Source organism: Cherax quadricarinatus, chromosome 1, assembly GCF_038502225.1.
Source record: "Cherax quadricarinatus isolate ZL_2023a chromosome 1, ASM3850222v1, whole genome shotgun sequence".
NCBI classification, from domain to species: Eukaryota; Metazoa; Arthropoda; class Malacostraca; order Decapoda; family Parastacidae; genus Cherax; species Cherax quadricarinatus.
In genome coordinates this window covers 15,941,650-15,966,192 of record NC_091292.1, presented here as the reverse complement: position 1 = coordinate 15,966,192, position 24,543 = coordinate 15,941,650, and the positions used below count along the sequence as shown (strand labels likewise).

Genomic DNA, 24,543 nt, shown 5'->3' with positions numbered 1-24,543 from the left:
GTGAGTAAACGTGATGACGATGCAGTCTTGTGGCTCTCTCTGAGACAGAGAGCTAGATAGATAGACAGGGAGCTTGACCGACAGACAAATAGACAGACAGACTTGACCGACAGACAAATAGACAGACAGACATGTTTATGTACCAGCGAAAACAAAGTGAGGGGATGCTCATCAAATATCACCTTTAATCTTTTCTTATCAGCTGCACCCTTCCCCACCCTAGTGTATGCTCATCAAACATCAGCGCTTATCAGTCGTTATCTCATCTTATCATGTCACTGTCAGAGGTGGACTTTGTTTTTCATGCTTCAAGGGAACTTATTATTACCTATTATTATTATTACGTATCACCACCACCACCGTCGTCCTCGTCGTCGTCCTCCTCCTCCTCCCTCCTCCTCCTCCTCCTCCTCCTCCCTCCTCCCTCCTCCTCCCTCCTCCTCCCTCCTCCTCCTCCTCCTCCTCCTCCTCCCTCCTCCTCCTCCCTCCTCCTCCTCCCTCCTCCTCTTCCCTCCTCCTCCTCCTCCCTCCTCCTCCTCCCCCCTCCTCCTCCTCCCTCGTCGTCCCCCTCCTCCTCCCCCTCCTCCTCCCTCCTCCTCCTCCCTCCTCCCTCCTCCTCCTCCCTCCTCCTCCTCCCTCCTCCTCCTCCCTCCTCCTCCTCCTCCCTCCTCCTCCCTCCTCCTCCTCCCTCCTCCTCCTCCCTCCTCCTCCTCCTCCCTCCCTCCCTCCCTCCTCTTCCTCCTCCTCCCTCCTCCTCCTCCCTCCTCCTCCTCCTCCTCCTCCCTTCTCCTGCCTTCTCCTCCTCCCTCCTCCTCCCTTCTCCTGCCTCCTCCTCCCTCTTCCTCCTCCCTCCTCCTCCTCCCCCCTCCTCCTCTCTCCCTCCTCCTCCTCCTCCCTCCTCCTCCTCCTCCCTCCTCCTCCTCCTCCCTCCTCCTCCTCCTCCTCCTCCTTCCTCCTCCTCCTCCTCCCTTCTGCCTCCTCCTCCTCCCTTCTCCTGCCTCCTCCTCCCTCCTCCTCCTCCCTCCTCCTCCTCCCTCCTCCTCCCCCTCCTCCTCCCTCCTCCTCCTCCCTCCTCCTCCTCCCTCCTCCTCCAACCTCCTCCTCCTCCTCCCTCCTCCTCCTCCCTCCTCCTTCCTTCTCCTCCTTCCTCCTCCTCCTCCTCCCTCCTCCTCTGCCTCCCTCCTCCTCCTCCCTCCTCCTCCCTCGTCCTCCCTCCTCCTCCTCGTCCCTCCTCCTCCCTCCTCCTCCTCCCTCCTCCTCCTCCCTCCTCCTCCTCCCTCCTCTTCCTCCCTCCTCCTCCTCCCTCCTCCTTCTCCCTCCTCCTCCTCCCTCCTCCTCCTCCCTCCTCCTCCTCCCTCCTCCTCCTCCTCCTCCCCCTCCTCCTCTCTCTTCCTTCTCCCTCTTCCTCCTCCCTCCTCCTCCCTCCTCCTCCTCCCTCCTCCTCCTCCTCCTCCTCCCTCCTCCTCCTCATCCTCCTCCTCCTTCATGTGGGTTCGATAACGTGGATGGGGTAAAAATACTCACGTAGGCTGGTAGTACGTATAATATATAACGGGAAGAATGGAAAGCACCATCAGCCGACCTGCCTCTCTCTGCTCCCTATCTTAGACTGACTCACAATACGATGGGACAGTAAGTTCGTTATACCCATCTTCTCGCCTGGTAAGGCAATGGCTTTACGATGTTTGTTCAACAGAGTCAACAAACGCTTGACTTCATCTGGGAAGTCAGTGGGAGCTAAGTCTTTCTCCTCAACTGGTGGAACAGATTGATCCAGTGAAGTGGATGAGGTCTCCCCGGTAGAAATAGCACCGACCCACTGGTCAGGTGACAACTCATCCTCTACCTGAACAGGGTAAGGATAGTGAACAAGGTCAACAAGATTGGTATTTGCTCTGAGATGAACACTGTGACCAGAAGTGTTAGCTAGGAAGAAATGGATCTTACTATCTCTTACAACATGTAAGGATGGCTCAACAAATAAACCTTTTACTTTGCAAGAATCACTGTCAACTAGGACGTTATCACCATCTGGAACACTAGGAACAACAACAGACACTCTAGTGAGGGCACTAGCTGCGACAGAAACGTCTTTCTGCAGACGGCATGTGACATCAACAAGAGATGGCATTACTAGTTGCAAGTAATTGTTTTCCGACAAGGCGTCCCCTGTGGAGAAACTACTACTTGAACTAGCAGACATTGCAGGGATAGGCTCAGCACTCGAGGTAGTCAGAGCGTCTTCAGACACTTGAGGTAACTGGACACTATCTTGCAAGTCTGAAGTTGCAGGAACAAAGACAGGAGTGACAGGATCACCAGTGCCTGACCGCTTGGGTACGCTACTGGAAAATGCACTGGCCTGTAAGGACTTAATCTGAACGTCGTATTCTGCTGCAGTTTGGCAGATCTCGGATCCAAGCTGGTAACCCCAAAATGGTACGATCAAGTCATCAATTTGGGCATGCCATCGATAAGGGTCGAGCACAATGCGTAAGTCTCACATGGAAGCAAATCCCAGTAGAAGGTCACCAGGGAAAGTAATCTGGTCGACAACAAGGAAGGAAGCAGTGAAGTCTCTACCTTGGATAGAAAAGGTGAGGGAAGTCCGGCCTCGGACACGCAGGTGAGAACCAGCTACTCCACTAAGGGAGGACACATGAGTCGGTTCTACGAGAAGGACATGTCGTAACTGCTTATCCCTACACAAACTAGACCTGATAATATTGACTTGCGCACCAGAGTCCATGAACAAATGAACGGGCGCATTATGAACAGATGCTTGCACTATAGGGCCTATGGTTGCATTGGAAGTTATGTGCAAACAAAAGGGTGGATTGTCATCAGAAAAGATTTATTCCACTTCATCCCCAAAATCATCTACGTCAGAGACGTGTGAAGCAACATCATCAGCAGGATTGTCATTCTCAAGACTGCTTAAGGCTTCAAAGGAATTGTGAACGGGGACAGTGTACTCATTATCACCTACTGTCACCATGGGACGGTTTGACTGGGGCGCTCGAATTCCCCTGAATTGGAAGAATGAGCCTGGTTCTGGTTAGTTTGAGAACCACGACGTCTGTTTCCTCTACGGGTTCTGCGGTTGGAACGGCCACGGAAAGACCTAGAGTACTGAAGGTTGTAGAGAGCATTGCACTCAGATGTGTCATGTCCATGTATTCTATGATAAGTACAGTAGGGAAGATCTGACTGGTACTCCTCATCAGTACGACGCCTCTTAGGGTGACTATCAGGACAATTAATTGCAATATGGCCACGGAAACCACAGTTGTAACAAGTCCGCTGACTATGGTTACTGAATGTACTATGAATACTACGAGGATTATAATGACTCTGTACACTGGTCCTTGGTGATCGCTGCGATGGTTGACGACCACGATTTGTCGCTGTGGCACAAACAAGAGGTGGTGCAGACTGAGGCATAGGTGTGAAATTACTTTTGATACATGGGAAAGTACCCTGGGGGCACAAGGAACGTACATGATTTAGGGCTGTAAGTGGTTCCATCGTCACAGTTGGAGGATTAGCCTCATAAGCACACACAGAAGCAGGCGGCATTAGTTCTTTGATTGCTCCAAAAGCTGCTATTTTAGCAAACGACGCTGTGGATGGTTTCTCCTCATCAGGGACAAAAGCTGAGGACTGGACATCATTGATAAATGATGATAAAAGTTTATCTAACCTAACAGCAAATGCACTCAACGATTCATTAGTCATGGGTGTAGCATTCACTAGTTCCCTAAGAACGACATATGGATCAGCTGTTTTTACTGGTACAAGGAAAGAACGAATCAGTTCCTCATATTGTGACCACTTAGTAAGATTCCTGAAGTCTCGCATTTCAAGGAGATCAACAACGTGAACAGCGGCAGGGGACCGATGAAGAGCTTCTTTCGCAAATCTGATAAGACTTTCCTCTGAAGGAGGACCGTCAACTAGAGCATTAACACGAGAACGAATGGGAGTAAACCATGCTTCAAGACTACGTACATGGCCATTGAATAAAGGTAAGGCATCAAGGGAATCACGAGTAAAACTATAGTGTCTCAGTGTCTGGGTCGGTCTGTCATTCGATAAGGGACTGTGAGGACTGATGACAGGAGCAGCAGTAGCCTGAGAGGTCTGAGTGTCGCCATTCACTAAAGTATCACTTGAGGGTATGTGAAGCATAATGGCAAAGAAGTTGCACAAGAACAAATAAGGCAAAAATAACGAATAATAAAAATGATACAAAATGCTAAAATTGAAATAAAAGAGATGTAACTAATTCTGCAGAAGTAATAAAAAAAATCTAAGATACACTGCAAGAGGAAGGACAACTCAATTTAAGGTACTGCTGGTCAAGATAAAAAATACATTGAAATTTACAAGTAAAAATATTACTGGAGGCTGAATTAAATGCAAAATGAGCTGTCTGTACTCTTGCTAAAAAGGAAATTAACTAATAAAACTGTAAATCAATATAAAAAGTATAAAATAAAATCACTAAATTGTATACAACGAGAGATAACTGGGAAATTTAAATATTTTCTAAGAATGCATAAACAAAATTAAAATATAATGCAAAGACAACATGAGGAAAAATAATAAAATGAAAAACAAGACTCAAACAATAATGAACTGAGAATAATAATACATAAAAATATCAATAAAAGAAAATAATTCACTGCAGAACAAGTGCAACAAAATAAGGCGCAGAAATAATTGATGCAGCAATAAAATTACACTGGGAAAATGTAGGTTAAATAATAAAATAAAAATAGGAAGGACTGAACACTTTAACTCTTAATTGTAAATTAGACAAAACAATTTACTCAGAGTAAAGAAAACACTTTACGTTAAAAAGAAATTGAAATTACACTAAGAGTGAATTTGTTCAAAGAAATATGAAAAATATGAATAAAATAAAACAAGAAACAAAACTGGAAGTGTAACACTTACAAGTGGCAGGGCACACAACTTACAAGTGGCGGGGCACACACAACATATTCACTTATTCATTTTTTTTTTTTTGTATATTCTCACAACAAAATCTTGCTGTGACTGATATGACAAAAATTGCTTGCAAAAATAATGGTACACAAGTCTGCGAAAAAAATCAAAGGAATGAGACACTGCTGGACATACAGAAAAAAATAAGGTACACATAGAAATAAATGGATAATTTAGTATACTGGGGTGAATAACACTGCAGGAACTACAATAATGACAAATACTGGAGAATACAATGCTGAAAGAACACACAAAAAAATTAATGAATTACTTCACACGGAGTGACTGACTGGTACACTACACAATAATACTTACTACAGACAGGGAGTAGCATAAAAAAAAACACAGATAAAAGTATGAGATGAGCGATAACTCTGAAAAATATTGCAAAAATAATGAGTCAAAGAAACACTGAGTCTACCTGAAAACACAAGGCTTAGAGTACACAAGAAATTCACCGTAAATGTCTCACACACGCAAATGTCTTTAAATGCAAGGAAAATGTCTCTAAACAGAAAATTACCACTGAAGTCTGGAGTGGTAGACGGGATGACGAGTGATGAGGGGAAGACGGGCGGGTGGTGATTCCTGCTACACTCACACTGTTGTCGTAGGAATGCGCTTTCTAGGGGAACTCACATAACTGGCTTATCGTTGGCGCTCAGCTACAATCTCTTGACCTATTATGTGAGCCAAAACAGTACTAGGACCCGGTGCAAGGGTGGAAAAAGCCACAGGTAGATGAGTGAAGAGTGGGTGGCGGGTGGGTGAAGGGAGCGTGACTCACTCTGGCGCTCACTGGCGCGCACTGCCACTCACTACTCACGAAGGTGGCTTGATTAACTAAGCCACTCTATGCCACAGGGATGGTGAAAATCACTCTTAGCAGCATCCAACTGGCGATATATGAGACAATACTTCAGAGGAACTTGCGTGGCTTACTTCTCTCTCTCAGCTGGGTTGGCTGACTGGCTTAACCCACGAGAATGGCTGACTGGAAGACGTGTAACGATGCACACAGCATGAAGGAGCAGGTGGACGACAGGAGACAGGCTGGATGGTAAGCTGAGGCAGGCTGACGAGCGTTAACTTCCACAGTCTGGCTTATTGACTGGCTTAATTGCAAAATCCGGGTCAACCCCTCGGAGATTGAAGCAGTTAGCACACGAACTAAGCCAGGAAGCTTGAAAAGCGGCTGCAACAGGCTTGCAGGCTGGAGCACACAGGGTGGAGGTGAGTGAGGGTAGCTGCTAGCTGGAGGTGGCAGACGGTTCACCTCTGACCTGCCGGCAACCCACAAACAGTCTTCTAACGTCTGAAATACCCTTAAATCGACGCCCACACCGGTGCCACCAATTGTCATGTGGGTTCGATAACGTGGATGGGGTAAAAATACTCACGTAGGCTGGTAGTACATATAATATATAACAGGAAGAATGGGAAGCACCATCAGCCGACCTGCCTCTCTCTGCTCCCTATCTTAGACTGACTCACAAGTGCCTAGCGGGTAAGGCATTAAAAAATATGCTATGGTCAGCAGCAACATGAATAACAGTGATTCACACAGATGGTTGGTAGTGAGTCATCTACTGGTACACTGGTTACTGGTAACTGGTTACTAGGAACTGGTACTACTACTGAGACCTCCTCCCTCCTCCCTCCCTCCCTCCCTCCCTCCTCCCTCCCTCCCTCCCTCCCTCCCTCCCTCCCTTCCTCCCTTCGTCCCTCTCTCTTTCCCTCCCTCCCTTCATCCCTTCTTCCCTCCCTCTCTTCCTCCCTCCATCCCTCCCTCCCTCCCTCCCCTCTCTCCCTCCTCCCCTCCCTCCCTCCCTCCTCACTCCCTCCCTCCCTCCTTCCTCCCTCCCTCCTCCCTCCCTCCCTCCTCCCTCCCTCCCTCCTCCCTCCCTCCCTCCCTCCCTCCTCCCTCCCTCCCTCCCTCCTCCCTCACTCCCTCCTCCCTCCCTCCCCCTCCTCCCTCCCTCCTCCCTCCTTCCTTCCTCCCTCGCTCCTTACCTCCTTCCTCCCTCGCTCCTTACCTCCTTCCTCCCTCGCTCCTTACCTCCTTCCTCCCTCCATATCTCCTTACCTCCTTCCTCCCTCCCTCCGTCCTTGCCTCCTTCCTTCCTCCCTCCCTCCGTCCTTGCCTCCTTCCTTCCTCCCTCCCTATCTCCTTACCTCCTTCCTTCCTCCCTCCCTCCCTCCCTCCCTCCTCCCTCCTCCCTCCCTCCCTCCCTCCTTTTTTTTTTTTTAATCAGGGTGCTGAGCGAGTGAACGTATATATACATTTGGACCATTAACTTTGATGACTTCTTGTATGTGCCTGGGCATGGAGGCTTCTAAAGATAAAAAGACAAGCAATATACATAGTGACCCACATTATCATTATCTCCTCTTTCAGCTTTGGCACAGACTAGGCGTCTCATTTCTTTAGGTCGTTTTTCATTTTGTGTTATGCATTTTCTGTCAGAGTTAGCTCTGGGCTATTACCAGGTCAGTCAAGCACATTAATACTGTATTGTTATCAACAAACCACTTTAACTATATTGGATGTGTAACAAGGCACATTATCTGGTTGGAAAAAAAATTGTAGCTGTGAATGTCAGATTGCAATTTTAGATGGCCCTCTAGTACCTCAATATACTGCATCTCATTCATTGTTTTGTTTTTAGGAAGGAAGAATAAACCTGCCCTTCTCTTTGCCTCACTGAAAGAACCTCACACTATAACATATGCCAGGTGTTTTACACTTTTCTCTGTATACCTGTGGTCTCGCCTGTTGCTGCCACAGGGGCAACAAACTCGCCCTGGCATACCTGAGAGGCATGTAAAGTTGGATTGATCACTAACCATCACCTTCCTCTGCTGCTCTGAACCCCAGTGCTTGCACAATGTTTATGATAAAAGTCCAATCTCTTAGTAGTCATAGACTTTGATAACAGCTGGTTACCAGAGGTGGAAGTCTTCCTGCAACCTGTGGCATATGGTCTTCTCCAACATGTTTTTGAACAGATTTGGGTGGGTTTTCTTTACTTCGGATGATGAATCGCTGTGTTCTGGGTCACTAGTCTTTTCAGTAACTTACCTGTCAGTTAATGAAACCAGGGATTGGTTTATGAGCAGGAACCACAGTGGTGAGCAAGTCACATGACATCTGGAGGAGCTGCATAATAGCCAATTCAGATCTTTCTGTTTGCCATGCTATTTTCTTCTTAGAGATGTGCTCTTCCCTCATGGTCAACACACAAGCCCTCTCCTCTAAAAGATAGCTCCCAGACATATTCACAACAATATAATAAAAACTATAAAATAACACAATAATGCAAGCAAAATAAAAAATCTACCAATAAGTCATGAAAAATGATTGCTCACTGCCACTGGTTCATGTGTGCTAAGGATTTTGTAGGCTGCTGCCACACATTCCAGGCATGTACACACCTACCAGATGCACAAAATGTAAACAAACCCAAGTGCATGGTCTGCACTAGCAAAATATCTTGTACCCTTTCAAACCTCAGTAATCTCAACACAGGGCAAGATTTTTTGTCGACATTATGTGCAACTAGTCCTTTGTAATGGAATAAGATGGAAACGTAGATAGATGTTGCTCTCATGTAGCTATCATAGTGTGTCAGGCAACAACACACTGCTGATGTACTGAGCTTTGTTGAATAATAATATATTTGCGTGCCTTTGGCAAGACACTGATAGTGTGAATGATGTTAAAAGTGTTTATTTTGTGGGTCACCCTTCCTTGGTGGGAGACGACCAGTGTGTTAAAAACCTACATATATGTATTTTTTTAACATGTTGGCCATTTCCCACTGAGGCAGGGTGACCCAAAAAGAAAGAAAAACCTAAAAAGAAAGAAAAAACTTTCATCATCATTCAACACTTTCACCATCACTCATACATAATCACTGCCTTCGCAGAGGCTCTTAGATATGTCAGCTAAGATATCCCTACAAACTGCCAATATCCCAAACTCCTACTTTAAAGTGCAGGCATTGTACTTCCCACTTCCAGGACTCAAGTTCAGCTAATCGGTTTCCCAGAATTCCTTCACAAAATATTACCTTGCTCACACTCCAACAGCTCGTCAGGTTCCAAAAACCATTCATCTCCATTCACTCCTAACATGTTCACGAATGCTTGCTGGAAGTCCAAGCCCTTCGTCCACAAAACCTCCTTTTCCCCCCTCCCTCCAACCTTTTTGAGGACAATCCCTACCCCTCCTTCTTTCCCCTACAGATATATACGCTCTCCAAGTCATTCGACTTTGTTCCATTCTCTCTGAATTACCAAACCACTTCAACAACACCTCTTCAGCCCTCTGACTAATACTTTTAGTAACTCCACACCACCTAATTTCCACACTGAATTCTCTGCATAATATTTATGCCATACACTGCCTTAGACACTACATCTCCAGCCTCCTCCTTGCTGCAGCATTTACAACCCATGCTTCACACCCATATAAGAGTGTTGATACAACTGTACTCTTGTACATTCCCTTCTTTGCCTCCATGGATAACATTTTTTGTTTCCACATATACCTCAACACATCACTAACCTTTTTTCCTTCATAAATTCTTTGGTTAACCTTATCCCTCATAAACCCATCTGCTGACAGGTCAACTCTCAAATATCTGAAAACATTCACTTCTTCCATACTCCCTCCAATGTGATATCCAATTTTTCTTTATTTAAATCATTTGATACCTTCCATCACCTTACCCTTATCTGTGTTCACTTTCAACTTTATATCCTTACACACCCTCCCAAACTCGTCTGCTAACCTTTGTAACTTTTCTCTAGAATCTCCCAAAAGCACATTATCATCAGCAAAAAAAGTAACTATGTTAACCCTTTGAGGGTCGACAGGCCCTCTCCGAGACTCGTGCTCAGGGTCGGCCAAATTTAAAAAAAAAAAAAAATCTCTTATGAAAAGATAGAGAAACTTTTCCCGATCATAATGACACCAAAAGTTTGAAATTTGATGGAAAACTTGCGGAATTGTGCTCTCGCGAAGTTAGTGGTCTCTGCGATGTTTACGCATCGGCGATCTTGCCCACTTTGAGCCCCATTTTCGGCCAATTCCACTGTACTAGTCGACAAAAAACATGAATATTTCGCTAGAACTCCATATTTTCTATCGAATGAGTGCAAGAAACCACCCATTTATCAATTTCAATTATCCAGTACAGTGGTCAGAATTTAGCAATTTTGCCAATTTCACACAAATTTCAAAAAATGCCAATTTCTGAATAGGGTCGAGAATAAACAAGAAAGACATTCCTGGCACTAAAATGACATTTCCTCTGTTCATTAATCACGTCTCAAGGCCCCTCTTACATTCTTTTGCTTTCCACTTTGAATTTTTATTCTCGCAAAAAATAGAAGATTTACTGTTATGCAGACTACTGCATTAGTGTAAAAAATGGTATAAATAATATTGGCGTACTTGCAAAAGAATATTAGACTCGCCAGTTGACGTGTATTGGACGCTTGGCATGATTTGTTTACTTTTGAACTTTGGTAAAAATCGAACATTTCTGCTACTTTGAGCTCAATTTGAAGGTACTTTTCATTGTAAAACCAGTCAAAATCATCTCAATTTCTGTAATATGTCTTCCATTCTATAAAATGAGACCAAGAAAACTAGAATACAACAATAAATACCATACGAAAATACAGTGCAAAGTCGCTGTTTTATTCCCAAAAAACGGTCAAAGTTTTTTTTTTCTCATTATGCACTGTGTGCTGCAGGATTTTTTTTTATATTGTGCACACTGACCACATAGACCCATTCTTTCATATGTAGGCCTACCAGCTTTCTCCCACTAGAGTTAAGGGTGCTAGAATTTAGGCGTACTAGTACGTCAAAAACCCTGGGTCGTAAGCCGTACTAGTATGGCCGAAACCCTCAAAGGGTTAAATCCTCTTTTTGTATTTGATTCCCCATAATTTAATTCCACCCATCTCCCCAACACCCTAGCATTTACTTCTTTTACAGCCCCATCTAAAATTATGTTAAACAACCATGGTAACATTACACATCCCTGTCTAAGATGTACTAAAACTGAGAAGTAATCTCCCTCTCTCCTACACACCCTAATCTGAGCCTCATTATCCTCATAAAAACTCCTCATAGCATTTAGTAACTTACTACCTGTTCCATACACTTGCAACATCTGCCACATTGCTCACCTATCCACTCTATCATATGGCTTTTCTAAATCCATAAATGCAGTGAAAACTTCCCTTCCTTTATCTAAATACTGTTCACATATATGCTTCAAAGTAAACACTTGACCTACATGTCCCCTACCCACTCTAAAGCCTCCTTGCTCATCTACAATCCTACTCTCTGTCTTACCTCTAATTCTTTCAATAATAACCCTACTGGTATACTCAGTAAACTTATTCCTCTATAATTTTTACAGTCTCTTTTGTCCCTCTTTCCTTTTTATAAAGGAACTATGCATGCTCTCTGCCAATCCTTAGGTACCTTCCCCTCTTTATACATTTATTAAACTGAAACACCAACCACTCCAACACTATATCTCCACCTGCTTTTAACATTTCTGTCGTGATCCCATCAGTTTCAGCTGCTTTACCCCCTTTCATTCTATGTAATGCCTAACATGCCTCCCCCACACTCACATCCTGCTCTTCTGCATTCCTAAAAGATGTTATACCTCCCTGGCCATTGCATGAAATTACTGCCTCCCTTTCTTCATCGACATTTTTAACTTGATAGCAGTCTTCTACCAAGGCAGGAAAGGATGGATAGGGAAGCAATGTGGCAGATGTTACAGATGTTTGAAATAGTTATTAGGTTACTCAAAGCTGTTAAAAAATTTTATGTAGATAGTGATGCTCAGGTTAAGGTATATAGGACAGAGGGGGATAATTTTCTAGTAAAGTGGGCCTTAGACAGGGATGTGTGATGTCAGTGTGGTTGTTTAACATGTTTATATATGGGGTTATAAAAGAAGTGAATGCTAGGGTGCTAGGGAGAGGTGTGAGATTGAAGGATAATTCATTTGATACAAAGTGGGAATTTATAGTTACATTTTGCATAAGAACATAAGAAAGGAGGAACACTGCAGCAGGCCTGTTGGCCCATACTAGGCAGGTCCTTCACACATCCATCCCACTAATAGAATATTTGCCTTCAAAAGAACATAAGATCATAAGAAATAAGGAACACTGCAACAGGTCTACTGGTCTATGCGAGGCAGCTCCAATTCTCCCCACCGGCTTAAGTCAGTGTCCTGACCTAGTGAGGTCAAAGACGTCACTTAAGGGATTAGCACTGCATGGGACCTAGTAGCTAGTCAGGTCCATTTCACACCCACCCACACCCACTCATAAGACCATAAGAACACAAGAAAGAAGGAACACCACAGCAGGCCCACTGACCCACGCGAAGCAGGTCCATGTCCTCCTCCTCCTCCTCCTTCCCCCCCCCCCCAGATTAGCCCAATGACCCACCTAGTCAAGTCACTTCCACTTAAGGAAGGAGCATGGCATTAGACCTAGTAGCACAAGCTAGTCAGGTCCAACTCGCACCCACCCACACCCACTCATGTATTTATCTAACCTATTTTTAAAACTACACAACGTTTTAGCCTCAATAACTGTACTCGGGAGTTGGTTCCACTCATCCACAACTCTATTACCAAACCAGTGCTTTCCTATATCCTTCCTGAATCTGAATTTTTCCAACTTGAAACCATTGCTGTGAGTCCTGTCTTGGCTGATGACACAGTTCTTCTAGGAGATTCTGAGGAGAAGTTGCATGAAAGGTTGGTGCAGGAATTTGGGAGGGTTTGTACAAGAAGGAAATTAAAAGTGAGTATGGGAAAGAGTAAGATGATGAGAGTAACAAAAAATATAGACAGTGAAAAATTGGATATCAGATTGGAGGGAGATAGTATTCAAGAAGTAAATCTGATCAAATAATTGGGAGTGTACTTGTCAGTGGATGGGTCTATGAAAAATGAGGTGAACAATAGAATTTCCAGGTAGAAAAAAGACAGGTGGCACATTGAGACATCTGTGGAAACAAAGAATTTTCTCCATGGAGGCAAAAAGAGGATTGTACCAGAGTATAATGGTGTTGTACCAACACTTGTTACATGGGTGTGAAGCAGTGAGGAGGAAGTTAGAGGCATTGGAGATTATGTATTTGAGGACAGAGTATAGTATGAATATTACACAGAGAATTTGAGGCTTTGAGATATAAACGTGTAGAGCTGAGGAAAGGTTGTTGAGGAAGTTCAGGCATTTAAAGAGGATGAAGTATAAATCTGGGGTTGAGGGAAGGAGGGGTTGGGATCAGCTTAGGGAAGGTTGGAGGAAGGGGTCAAGAAGGTTTTGAGTAGGGGCTTGGCCATCTAATAGGCTTGTGTGAGCATGTTAGGACTGAGTGGAGGCAAGCGGTTGTCATGACTTAATGTACTGTTTAAATGTGATAATGGTAATATTTATGAAGAAATTTAGGGAAATGGTTAGCTGGACTTGATTCCTGGAGGTGGAAAATATAATGTCTACACTCTGATGGGAGGGTGGGGATGCTGCAGTTCAGAGGACCACCTAAATTGCATTGTCACCACACTTCTGGCTAGAGTCTGATTGAATGAATGATTGTGAGTGGTTCCTCTTTTTTGAATCACCCTACATCAGTAAATTAAAAAGTAATGAAAATGAATGGATCAGTTTGAAACTGATCAGAATTGTCCTTGTCACAATTCTGAGGGACCACATAGAATATTGCTCAGTGGTCAAACTGATTGAGCTATTTTCTGCACTTTCATATTTTTAATTGTTAAATAATCTATATTAAAAAAATAAAATTTGAGTTTAGCATTTATTTACTGGCACACAGTCTATACTTAGAGCAAAACGTAGTGTAAATAAAAGTTTGATTTGCACTTGGTGTCTTTTAATATATTTGTTAGCAAGTCTTGCCATCCAACAGGTTACAGTGTAAAATATACCATAACCTATAATTTTAAAATTGAAATTACTGCTACAGATGATCCCAAAGAATCAGTGAAGAGCAATGCCAGCAAGCAGATGTTGATCCTCTCACCACCTGCAGTGCTCACTCTCCATCTGAAGCGCTTTCATCACTTAGGCTTCAATCTTGCAAAAGTCAACCGTTATGTTCAGTTCCCATTAGTGTTGGATATTGCTCCATTCACTTCATCAATCTCATTGGTATGTATTCAAGGTATGGTATAGACAATAGAGAAAATAATGTTCATTACTGATTTTATAATTTTAAAGAAATCTTTAAGTCTTTCGAGAAAATTTTTTTTTTTTTATAGAAATAGAGAGCGCATTTTTCTACGTGTCATAAGATAAAAAAAAATTAGGGTCAGTACTTACCGAGATATGAGCCTGCAAAGTTGGCCCTCGATGCTCATCTGATGGCAACATGGAGTCCTGCCGCTTGCAGAAGTGTTGCTGATATACCTTTTTTTTTTCTCGTTTTTATATTGTATAATTTTTATGTTATGATAATTACTATTTATCCTAGGTAGTAGGTTGGTAAACAGCAACCGCCCAGGGAGTTACTACCGTCCTGCCAAGTGAGTGTACAACGAAAACCTGTAATTGTTTTACATGATGGTAGGATTGCTGGTGTCTTTTGTCTGTCTCATAAACATGCAAGATTTCAGGTATGTCTTGCTACTTCTACTTGCACTTAGGTCACACTACACATACATGTACAAGCATATATATACACACCCCTCTGGGTATTCTTCTATTTTCTTTCTAGTTCTTGTTCTTGTTTATTTCCTCTTATCTCCATGGGGAAGTGGAACAGAATTCTTCCTCCGTAAGCCATGCGTGTTGTAAGAGGCGACTAAAATGCTGGGAGCAACGGGCTAGTAACCCCTTCTCCCGTATAAATTACTAAATTTAAAAGAGGAACTTCCATTTTTCTTTTTGGGCCACCCTGCCTTGGTGGGATACGGCTGGTGTGTTGAAAGAAAGAATGAATTACTATTTATCCTAGGTAGTAGGTTGGTAGACAGCAACCGCCCAGGGAGGTACTACTGTCTTGCCAAGTGAGTGTAAAACAGAAACCTGTAATTGTTTTACATGATAGTAGGATTGCTGGTGTCTTTTTTCTATCTCATAAACATGCAAGATTTCAGGTACATCTTGCTACTTCTACTTACACTTAGGTCACACTACACATACATGTACAAGCATATATATACATACCCCTCTGGGTTTTCTTCTATTTTCTTTCTAGTTCTTGTTCTTGTTTATTTCCTCTTATCTCCATGGGGAAGTGGAACAGAATTCTTCCTCCGTAAGCCATGCGTGTTGTATGAGGCGACTAAAATGCCGCGAGGAAGGGGCTAGTAACCCCTTCTCCTGTATATATTACTAAATTTGAAAGGAGAAACTGTCGTTTTTTTCTTTTTGGGCCACCCCACCTCGGTGGGATACAGCTGGTACATTGAGAGAAAGAAAGAAAAAGAATTACTATTTTTAGTAGTTCTTGTGATTTGATACCCAATCTTTGTTCTGACACTAATATTAGGTACTGAAATAGTACTCAAATAGTCACAAACACAGTGACAGGTGAACATTTTCTCCTACCTTAGTCACATGCTATTGTCTAGAAATATATACATAGTATTTATATGTCCCAGCAATGTTTTGGATACGGGAATATATAATAATAATAACAGTAATAAGTTCCCTTGAAGCATCATGTAAGAATGTGTCACTCTTCTTATCTTATCACTCCACTGCTGATAATGGTGACATTTGATGAGATGGTCTTATCTTTTCACCCCACTAATAAGAACATAAGAAAGAAGGAACACTGCAACAGGCCTACTGACCCATGCAGAGCAGGTCCATGTGCCCCCCCTCCCAGATTAGACCAATGACCCACCCCCCTGAATTAGCCCGATGACCCACCCAGTCTGGTCACCTCCACTCAAGGATGGAGCACTGCACCAGACCCAGCAGCACAAGCTAGTCAGGTCCAACTCACATCCACCCACACCCACTTATGTATTTATCTAACCTGTTTTTAAAACTACACAATGTTTTAGCCTCAATAACTGTACTCGGGAGTTGGTTCCACTCATCCACAACTCTATTACCAAACCAGTATTTTCCTATATCCTTCCTGAATCTGAATTTTTCCAACTTGAAACCGTCGCTGCGAGTCCTGTCTTGGCTGGAAATTTTCAGCACGCTATTTACATCCCCTTTATTTATTCCTGTTTTCTATTTATACACTTCGATCATATCTCCCGTAATTCTACGCCTTTCGAGAGAGTGCAGATTCAGGGCCCTCAGTCTAATGACAGTGGTGACATTTGATGAGCCTTCACTTTATTTGTTTTCACTGTTAGACATAAACATGTCTGCCTATCTGTCTGTCTATCTGTCTGTCTGTCTAGCTCTCCGTCTATCTAGCTCTGTCTGTGTGTGTGTCTGTCTTTCTGTCTGCTTGTTTCAGTTGCTCATGAACTAACTGGTATTACACATGATCACTATTTACAAGCACAGTATAGCATGACTCACGAAATCATAATGACACGATTGCAAACATTTCGTGAGTCATGTTGACGGCTTTGAGGGGACTTGAGCTAGAGTTCGTCATGGCCATGCTAGCGGGAGATTCGTCTGTAAAAACTTGCATTTGTGGACACAGTGGTGCCTATGCTAACCTTCCTATGGTGCAGAAATACACCTAGTTGGACAAATCTTATTGAAGCTAGCTGGCCCAGTGGCTAATGCGACGGTCTGGAGTTTTGAGAGTCTCTGACCGCGGGTTCAAATCCCGCCCGTGGTATGGTTTACAGTATAGCAATTTGTCTGTATTTTTGGGGTTATCCTTGGTAATTTACACTATGTATAATTGTATTTACGTATGTATTCCTGTGAGACAGAGATAGAGACCAGAGATAGATACAGACAGACAGATGGAGATAGAGACAGATAATCAGTCAGCCAGCCGCTGGCTAGCCAGGTGGTCAGCCAGATGGCCAGCCAGATGGCCAGCCAGCCGCCAACTAGCCAGCTGGCTAGCCAGCCTGCCGAAATTACAGTTCCAGAAATGTTTATTTTTACTTACGGCATAGGTTATAGGACATTTGGCAGGATGACTCTCTCCTCTTGAAAGGGGAGTGTTAATACTACATGACATCAGTGAATCCTTGGTGTTTGCTGCTCTGTTTGCTCTAGCTGGTGCTCAGTTGAACTGGTGCTCCCACAAGGTACTAAGTGGTCCCAGATTTTTTTAATACAGCGCACACCGAGGGTTAAGACCCTTTCTATGCTGACCAGGCATCTTAGGCCAATCATGCCAAATTTGGAGGCAGGAAAAATAAAACGTAGATCTACGTTTGGAGCGCTTGCAGTAAGAATGTAGATCTACTTTTGGACAGTTAACGGGTTAAAATTTAGAACCTAGGGGCTATTTGTTAGTAGAGTAGCTGTGTAAGTAGATATGTATATAAAAAGAAGAATATTTTTATAGTTTTCCTTCTTTTTGGGTCACCCTGCCTCAGAGGGAAACGGCCAGTATGTTAAAAAAAAAAAAAGTGTGCATGTACACTCAGGCACATACATACATACATACCCAGCCTGCCTTGGTGGGAGATGGCTGTTGTGTTGAAAAAAAAGAAAGAAAAAATATAAACACAAATATGTACATAGTACAGTGGAACCTCGGATTTCATCCAGTGCGGATATCGTACAATTCAGATTTCAACCACTTTTTTGGGAAAAATTTTACCCCAGGTTTTGTACCTCCTCTCAGAAATCGTCCGTACCAGATGCGTCTGCCTTTGCCACTCATACGTTCGTGATACTATTTTTTTTTTTTTCAACAAGTTGGCCGTCTCCCACCGAGGCAGGGTGACCCAGAGAGAAAGAAAATCCCCAAAAAGAAAATATGTACTTTCATCATTATCATCCAACACTTTCACCTCAATCATACATCATTGCTCTTTGCAGAGGCGCCCAGATACAACAGTTTTGAAGCATGTATAAAGATATATAACATATCCCTCCAAACTGCCAATATCCCAAACCTCTCCTTTAAAGTGCAGGCATTGTACTTTCCATTTCCAGTACTCGAATCTGGCTATATAAAAATCACCGGTTTCCCTGAATCCCTTCACTAAATGTTACCCTGCTCACACTCCAACAGCTAGGGGGTCCCAAAAACCATTCGTCTCCATTCACTCCTATCTAACATGCTCATACACACTTGCTGGAAGTCCAAGCCCCTCATCCCAAAACCTCCTTTTCCCCCTCCTTCCAACCTTTTCGAAGATAATCCCTACCCCTCCTTTCTTCCCCTACAGATTTATACGCTCTTCAAGTCATTTGACTTTGTTCCATTCTCTCTAAATAACCAAACCACCTCAACAACCCCTCTTCAGCCCTCTGACTAATACTTTTATTAACTCCACACCTCCTCCTAATTTCCACACTACGAATTCTCTGCACAATATTTACACCATACATTGCCTTAGACACGACATCTCCACTGCCTCCAGCCTCCTCCTCGCTGCAGCATTTACAACCCATGCTTCACACCTATATAAGAGTGTTGGTACAACTATACTCTTGTACATTCCCTTCTTTGCCTCCATGAATAACATTTTTTTGTCTCCACAAATACCTCAATGCACCACTCACCTTTTTTCCTTCATCATTTCTATGGTTAACTTCATCGTTCATAAACTCATCTGCTGACACATCAACTCCCAAATATCTGAAAACATTCACTTCTTCCATACACCCTCTCTCCAATGTAATATCCAATTTTTCTTAATTTAAATTGTTTAATACCCTCATCGCCTTACTCTTATCTATGTTCACTTTCAACTTTCTACCTTTACACACCCTCCCAAACTCGTCCACTAACCTTTGCAACTTTTCTTTAGAATCTCCCAAAAGCACAGTATCATCAGCAAAAAGTAACTGGGTCAACCCCCATTTTGTACTTGATTCCCCATAATTTAATCTCATCCCTCTCCCCAACACCCTAGCATTTACTTCTTTCACAATCCCACCTAATACATAACAATAATCACTCTTGGGCACATTAAATGTCTTACTTTAGGTTAATATAGACATTTTCATTAATCCATCTATGATATTTTCTTCAGAATTATATAAGAAACACGCTACATAGCATATAAACATGCCTTTGTTACTTGTTCACTAAGATTGTCCCTCTAGTCTTAACGCCATAGTAATAATACTAATACGTAATAATAATCACTCTTGGGCACATTAACGCTTAAACTGTCCAAACATAGATCTATGCTCACGTGCTTAGCACTCCGACCTTTATTTTCCCCATTTGAAAGTATGTAAACAAAAATCTAGATCTACGTTCAGACCCCCCCACCCCCCACCATATTACTTCGGTTTTCATCCATTTTGGATTTCAGCTGACCTTCTGGAACAGATTAAGGATGAAAACCAGCGTTCCGCTGTGTATATGCACTTCTTTCAAAAAATGTAAGCTTCTCTTTTTAAATTTAGTAATTTATACAGGAGAAGGGGGGTTACATATACAGGTCTTCCTCAACATTCGCGAGGGTTAGGGGATCAAGAGCCTCGTGAATGTTGAAAAACCGTGAATGTTTGGTGCCCCAATATATTGTAGGGAAATATATTACAATACTGCTTCCTTAACTTGTTGAACCATGAATAATCATAAAATACATGAAAACGTTGTAAATTGTACTAAATATATACATGTTATGCTTTAATAACGTATGTTATTTAATAACATGTATGTTATTAAATACCACAGACTCCACCAATGCCTCCACCACTTCCTCAACCACTGCGAGTCCCTACTACCCTCCCTCCGACCCCCACAACTGGCAGCCAGCCCTCCCACCACTCAGTGTGGTGAGTGTTTTGTTTGTTCATTATTTGCTATTAAACTACAGAATAAATAATGTAAACCCATTCATGACTGCATATTGGAATGGCTGTTAGGAAAGGTATTAGACGGTGACATCATGTGTTTTCGAACATTTCTACTATTGCTAATAATAACAATAGTAGTAATAATAATAATAATAATAACAATAATAATAATAAATACGATATAATTGAAGAAGGAAATTGTACAAAAATACGAGGGAGTGGTTGACACATCGTCAGTGACTTTGTTTATGCTGGAGTGAACATTAGTCTCCCTGCTCTTCCAAACATTTCACAATAATTCAGTGGTTGAGGCAGTGGTATTTAATAACATATATGTTATAAATAATAATAGTACATGTTATTATTAATAACATGTATTATTATTAAAATGTATGTATTTAATAACATGTTATAAATAATAATAGTACATATTATTAATAGCATGTATTATTATTAACATGTATGTTATTAAATACCATTGCCTCAATCACTGCCTCTACCACTCCAGTCACACTCAATCTACAAGCACCAAACACAATGAATTATTGTGAAATGTTTGGAAGAGCAGGGAGACTAATGTTCACTCCAGCATAAACAAAGTCACTGACGATGTGTCAACCACTCCCTCGTATTTTTGTACAATTTCCTTCTTCAATTATATCATATTTATTATTATTATTATTATTATTATTATTATTATTATTATTATTATTATTATTATTATTATTATTACTATTGTTATTTTTAGCTATAGCAGAAATGTTTAATTCTTTGCAGTGTTCAAGAGTAAACACATGATGTCACCATCTAATACCTGTCCGAATAGCCATTCCAATATGCAGTCATGAATGGGTTTACATTATTTATACTGAAGTTTAATAGCAAATAATGAACAAACAAAACACTCACCACACTGAGTGGTGGGAGGGCTGGCTGCCAGTTGCGGGGGTCGGAGGGAGGGTAGTAGGGACTCGCAGGTGGCAGGAAACTTAAATATGATTTGGCGGCTGGGAATTTGGTGGCTGGGAATTTGGCGGTTGGGAATTCGCAAATGTGTGAAGCCCGTGAAAGTTGAAAACGTGAATGTTGAGTGAGACCTGTATACAGCCTCTCCCCACTTAGTGATGGAGTTCCATTCCTAAGACCTCGTCAATAAACGAATTCGTCACTAAGTGAAGAGCACACTATAATGGTAGTGAGTTTATGTCAATCATCTTTGGTATTGTTTTAGTGTCCCCTTTGCACCATGTACATAACATTTCTGGTATTTTTAAATGTTTAAGCAGTAGTGTACAGTGGACCCTCGACCAACGATGGCATCGATTAACGATAAATCCGACCAGCGATACATTTTAACGCAAAAACTTTGCCTCGACTAGCGCTAAAAAACTCGACCAACATTATTCGTTCCGTCTGAGACGCATCCACTTCTGGCCAGTGTTTACAAGCCAGCCAGCCACCGCGGTCACTTCCAAGCATACAATCGGAACATTTCATATTATCACAGCCTTTTTAGTGATTGCACTTGCAAAATTAGTCACCATGGGCCCCAAGAAAGCTTCTAGTGCCAACCCTACAACAAAAAGGGTGAGAATTACTATGGATATGAAGAAAGAGATCATTGCTAAGTATGAAAGTGGAGTGCGTGTCTCCGAGCTGGCCAGGCTGTACACAAAACCCCAATCAACCATCGCTACTATTGTGGCCAAGAAAACGGCAATCAAGGAAGCTGTTCTTGCCAAAGGCGCAACTATGTTTTCGAAACTGAGATCGCAAGTGATAGAAGATGTTGAGAGACTGTTATTGGTGTGGATAAACGAAAAACAGATAGCAGGAGATAGCATCTCTCAAGCGATCATATGTGAAAAGGCTAGGAAGTTGCATGATGATTTAATTAGAAAAATGCCAGCAACTAGTGGTGATGTGAGTGAATTTAAGGCCAGCAAAGGTTGGTTTGAGAGATTTAAGAATCGTAATGGCATACATAGTGTGATAAGGCATGGTGAGGCTGCCAGTTTGGACAAAAAAGCAGCTGAAAAATATGTGCAGGAATTCAAGGAGTACATAGACAGTGAAGAATTGAAACCTGAACAAGTGTTTAATTGTGACACTGACAGTGTTGTGAAACCCTTTGGGAATGTCATAAAGGAACGGGAGGTACAGGCCTCTATGGACAGATATGTTGTGCGACAGAGGTCCAGTGACTCTCAAGCTGGTCCTAGTGGCATTAAAAGAAGAAGGGAAGTAACCCCAAAAAAGGACTTGCCACCTCAAGTCCTAATGGAAGGGGATTCCCCTTCTAAACACTAACACCATCAACACTCTCCTCTCCTCCCATCCCATCAATCATCACCAGATCTTCAATAAAGGTAAGTGTCATGTAACTGTGCATGTCTTCTTCAGTTTGTGTGTATTAAAATTAATATTTCATGTGTTAAAATTTTTTTTTCAATACTTTTGGGTGTCTTGCATGGATTAATTTGATTTCCATTATTTCTTATGGGGAAAATTAACTTGACTAACGATAATTTTGACTAACGATAAGCTCTCAGGAATGGATTAATAGCATTAGTCGAGGGTCCACTGTACTGTATATTGTAATAAACAGAATAGAGGAAATCAGCTCTAATATACATTATTTAGGTATGCAAACTGGTCAGAGGACCTGTCTTAAGTCCAAGTCGTCCGTAAACAAGTACGTCGCTAAGTGAGGAGAGACTGTATATACACATACATATATATTCATGTATATGCACGTACATATGTGCACCCTTAGAAATATGCATTTGTATACATTTGGGACTGCTAGGTTGTTAACGAGAGCTGGCAAATTTGGAGTGAATAATGAGGATATCCTCAAGCACCTCAGAGTAGATTAAAGTATTCCCTCAGTTCCAAGTGCACTGTTCCACCAGGCCTAAAGCTGCTGATAACTCGATGCCTAACTATATAATGGTAAAGGTCAAAAGAGGAAGCAGTGAGTTTAGTGGAGGGGGGGGGGAGAGTAAAGATTTGGGTAGGGTGAGAGAGAGAGAGAGAAAGAGTTTGGTTGGTCAAGAGGAAGAGAATGCACAAAAGAGTTGGATGGGGAGAGAGAGAGAGAGAGGAAAATTTTGGGTATTTTAGAGGGTGTGGAAGCTTTGTGGGAAGAGAAGGAAATTGCAACTTGCTCTCTAGCATACCTGTGGACCAGGCTAACTTGGTCAGTGTGCAATACATCAGAAACAAACCTTACTAATATGGCCAAAGGTAACACAGCTTGTCAAGTAAAGTAGTGTTAGGCTATAACTGTAAGTAACTTGGCAAACCACTTGAAAATTTTTATTTGGAATTTTTGCTCATATTCAGAAATTTCCTAAGGTCAGAGACCATTCCAGATTTATAATTAAAGTTCCAGATTTAGGAGAGCTATTACTTTATTTATTTAAAAAATTTTACCACTTTTTATGACTGTACTCTTGTCTTGTGTTTTTCAGGGTTTGGGTAATATGTCACGAGGACAAAGCCAGGTGCTGTATGGTCTTTATGGTGTTGTTGAGCACTCAGGCCGCCTCAACTCTGGCCACTACGTAGCCTATGTTCGTTCCCGTCCATTAGATCCTGCTCGTACCAATAAGCAATATCTCAACCTAAAGCCATCAAGTCAATTTGAAATTAACCACTTAGTGGCAGAAATGGCAGAGAAAATTGATGTAGCATCTGGTACACTGGGAAGTGATCTTAAAAGCTCATCTGGCAATAAGAACTCAGTCAATGTTGAAGTAAGAATTACTTTTATTTTTTTTCAAGATACTGTAGTCTTTTTTTCTGTATAGTGATTGATAATAAATATTTGGCTTGTTGAATGTAAAATTACTCTTTGTATTATACAGTTTTTCTTTACTCTTCCATTTTCATTATTCCTCTGAGTTACTTTTATTGCCTTTCTGTATTTTACCACTATCATTCTTGTGAAATGATAGAGAATCTTTTCCCGATTGTAATGACACCAAAAAAAAACGAAATTTGATGGAAAATTGACGGAATTACGCTCTTGCGAAGTTAGCGACCTTGGCGATATTTACAAATCTGTGATTTCGCCCACTTTGAGCCCTATTTTCGGCTAATTCCATTGTTCCAGTCGACCAAACTCATAGCTATTTCTTTAGAACTCCATTTTTTCTATCGATTGAGTACAAGAAACTGCCCATTTACCGATTTCAACTACCCGATAACATGGTCAGAAATTTGCAATTTGGCCAATTTCACGAAAATTAAAAAATAGACAATTTCAAAATAAGGTCCAAAATGAAAATTGCAGACATTCCTGGCTCTAAAATAACATTTTCATTGTTCATCAGTCATGTCTCCAGGCCCCTCTGATATTACTCTTGCTTTCTATTTTGAATTTTTATTCAAACACAAAATAGAAGATTTACTGTTTATGCAGACTACTGCAATATTGTAATAATTATATAAATAATGTCAACTCATTCATGACTGCATATTAGAATGGCTAGTTGGACATTTATTGGAAAATGACATCATTTGTTTACTTTTGAACATCAGCAAAAATTAAACATTTCCCCTATTTTGAGCTCC

At 41.9% G+C, this 24,543-nt stretch overlaps 1 protein-coding gene across 11 annotated transcripts in view; it reads left to right on the top strand.

Moving 5' to 3' along the window:
* The window catches only part of Usp16-45 (ubiquitin specific protease 16/45), a gene marked incomplete in the record, with an annotated part of 416,997 nt that overhangs the window by 380,900 nt on the left and 11,554 nt on the right, over positions 1–24,543 (top strand). For all 11 annotated transcript variants that reach the window (XM_070098356.1, XM_070098257.1, XM_070098221.1 and 8 more), the window contains 2 exon segments: positions 14,057–14,241; positions 23,439–23,723. In XM_070098356.1, coding sequence (XP_069954457.1) covers positions 14,057–14,241; positions 23,439–23,723 — 470 coding nt within the window.